The 1066-nt window shown below is 39.6% G+C and overlaps 1 protein-coding gene across 1 annotated transcript in view; it reads left to right on the top strand.

The window, feature by feature from the left end:
• Positions 1-1066, top strand: part of LOC101854484 — a gene marked incomplete at its 3' end in the record, with an annotated part of 73366 nt that overhangs the window by 14261 nt on the left and 58039 nt on the right. The window contains 1 exon segment of the mRNA XM_035968683.1: positions 288-485. Coding sequence (XP_035824576.1) covers positions 288-485 — 198 coding nt within the window.

Genomic DNA, 1066 nt, shown 5'->3' with positions numbered 1-1066 from the left:
CACACACACACACACACATACAAACGCACATTCATTTCTCTAGAATGAGTTTCACTATCTCCAGGATGTCCAGCTCACTACACCTTTCCCTTTCTCTGCCATATGCACATCGCTGTGACGACAAGCATCTTTCAACCTTATCTCTCCTCCTTCTTTTTTGTATTTGTTGTTACTCTTTTGGGACACCTCTAATCTTCGACATTTGTATGGCCTAATTGTGTTGAAAACGCCGTAAAACTAAAACTCAACTCCCATTCAAACACCGTCGCTTTGTCTCTAATGTCCAGGTGAATTTTTCGAAGACATCTCTGAAGAAGAGCACACTGGAATCTTCGTGAAGAACATGACGTCATTCCACCCAAGGACTCTGTGGTGTCCACTGCGCATGTCATCGTTTGACGACATCATCGTATGGTACAAAGATGGTCGACCAATCAGAGAGAGGGAAGAAGATGAAGATACGGCCTTCACGAACACAAACAATCGTAAGTAATCCAGGAAGTTTGAAGCAATTCTCTCGAATTAATGGAATCTCTTTGTATTTTTGTTCTTGACCGCATATTTTGCCTTACGTAAGTTACTCTGCCTCTCAGTAAACTGTATTCGAAGTTTTAATATTTAAATCGATACCCTTCCATGAACGACCTCCGTGCAATCGACGTGACGGATCTCTGACGAGACTTGCAACTCTGCTCAGCTAACTTTGCATTGGAGGTGAATATATTTTATCCTTCATTTTTCAGAGGACTTTGAAGAGTGATTTCATTAAAGACTAGATCTCTCAGTATTCTTATTTCTTAAACGTTCAGTTTGAATGTCCATGTGGTGCATTTATAAACATAACTGGGCATGTTTCTGAAGTCACCCAAATCAAAAAAAAATTGTAGCAGAAATAGTGTACAATAAAAAAGATATATTTTTGTAGAAATATTTTTCATAACAAATTTTGGACATGTGTAATGTCACTGTGGAAATGGATGGATATATTCAATGCTGATGTTCACCGCTAGTTGCCTTCTTCCTCTTTCCTCCTCCTCCTCCTCTTCTCTCTCTCTCTCTCTCTCTC

This window comes from Aplysia californica, unplaced genomic scaffold (genome assembly GCF_000002075.1).
Source record: "Aplysia californica isolate F4 #8 unplaced genomic scaffold, AplCal3.0 scaffold00075, whole genome shotgun sequence".
Taxonomy (NCBI): domain Eukaryota; kingdom Metazoa; phylum Mollusca; class Gastropoda; order Aplysiida; family Aplysiidae; genus Aplysia; species Aplysia californica.
The sequence above is the reverse complement of the archived record's forward strand: the minus strand, read 5'-3'. Positions and strand labels throughout refer to the sequence as shown.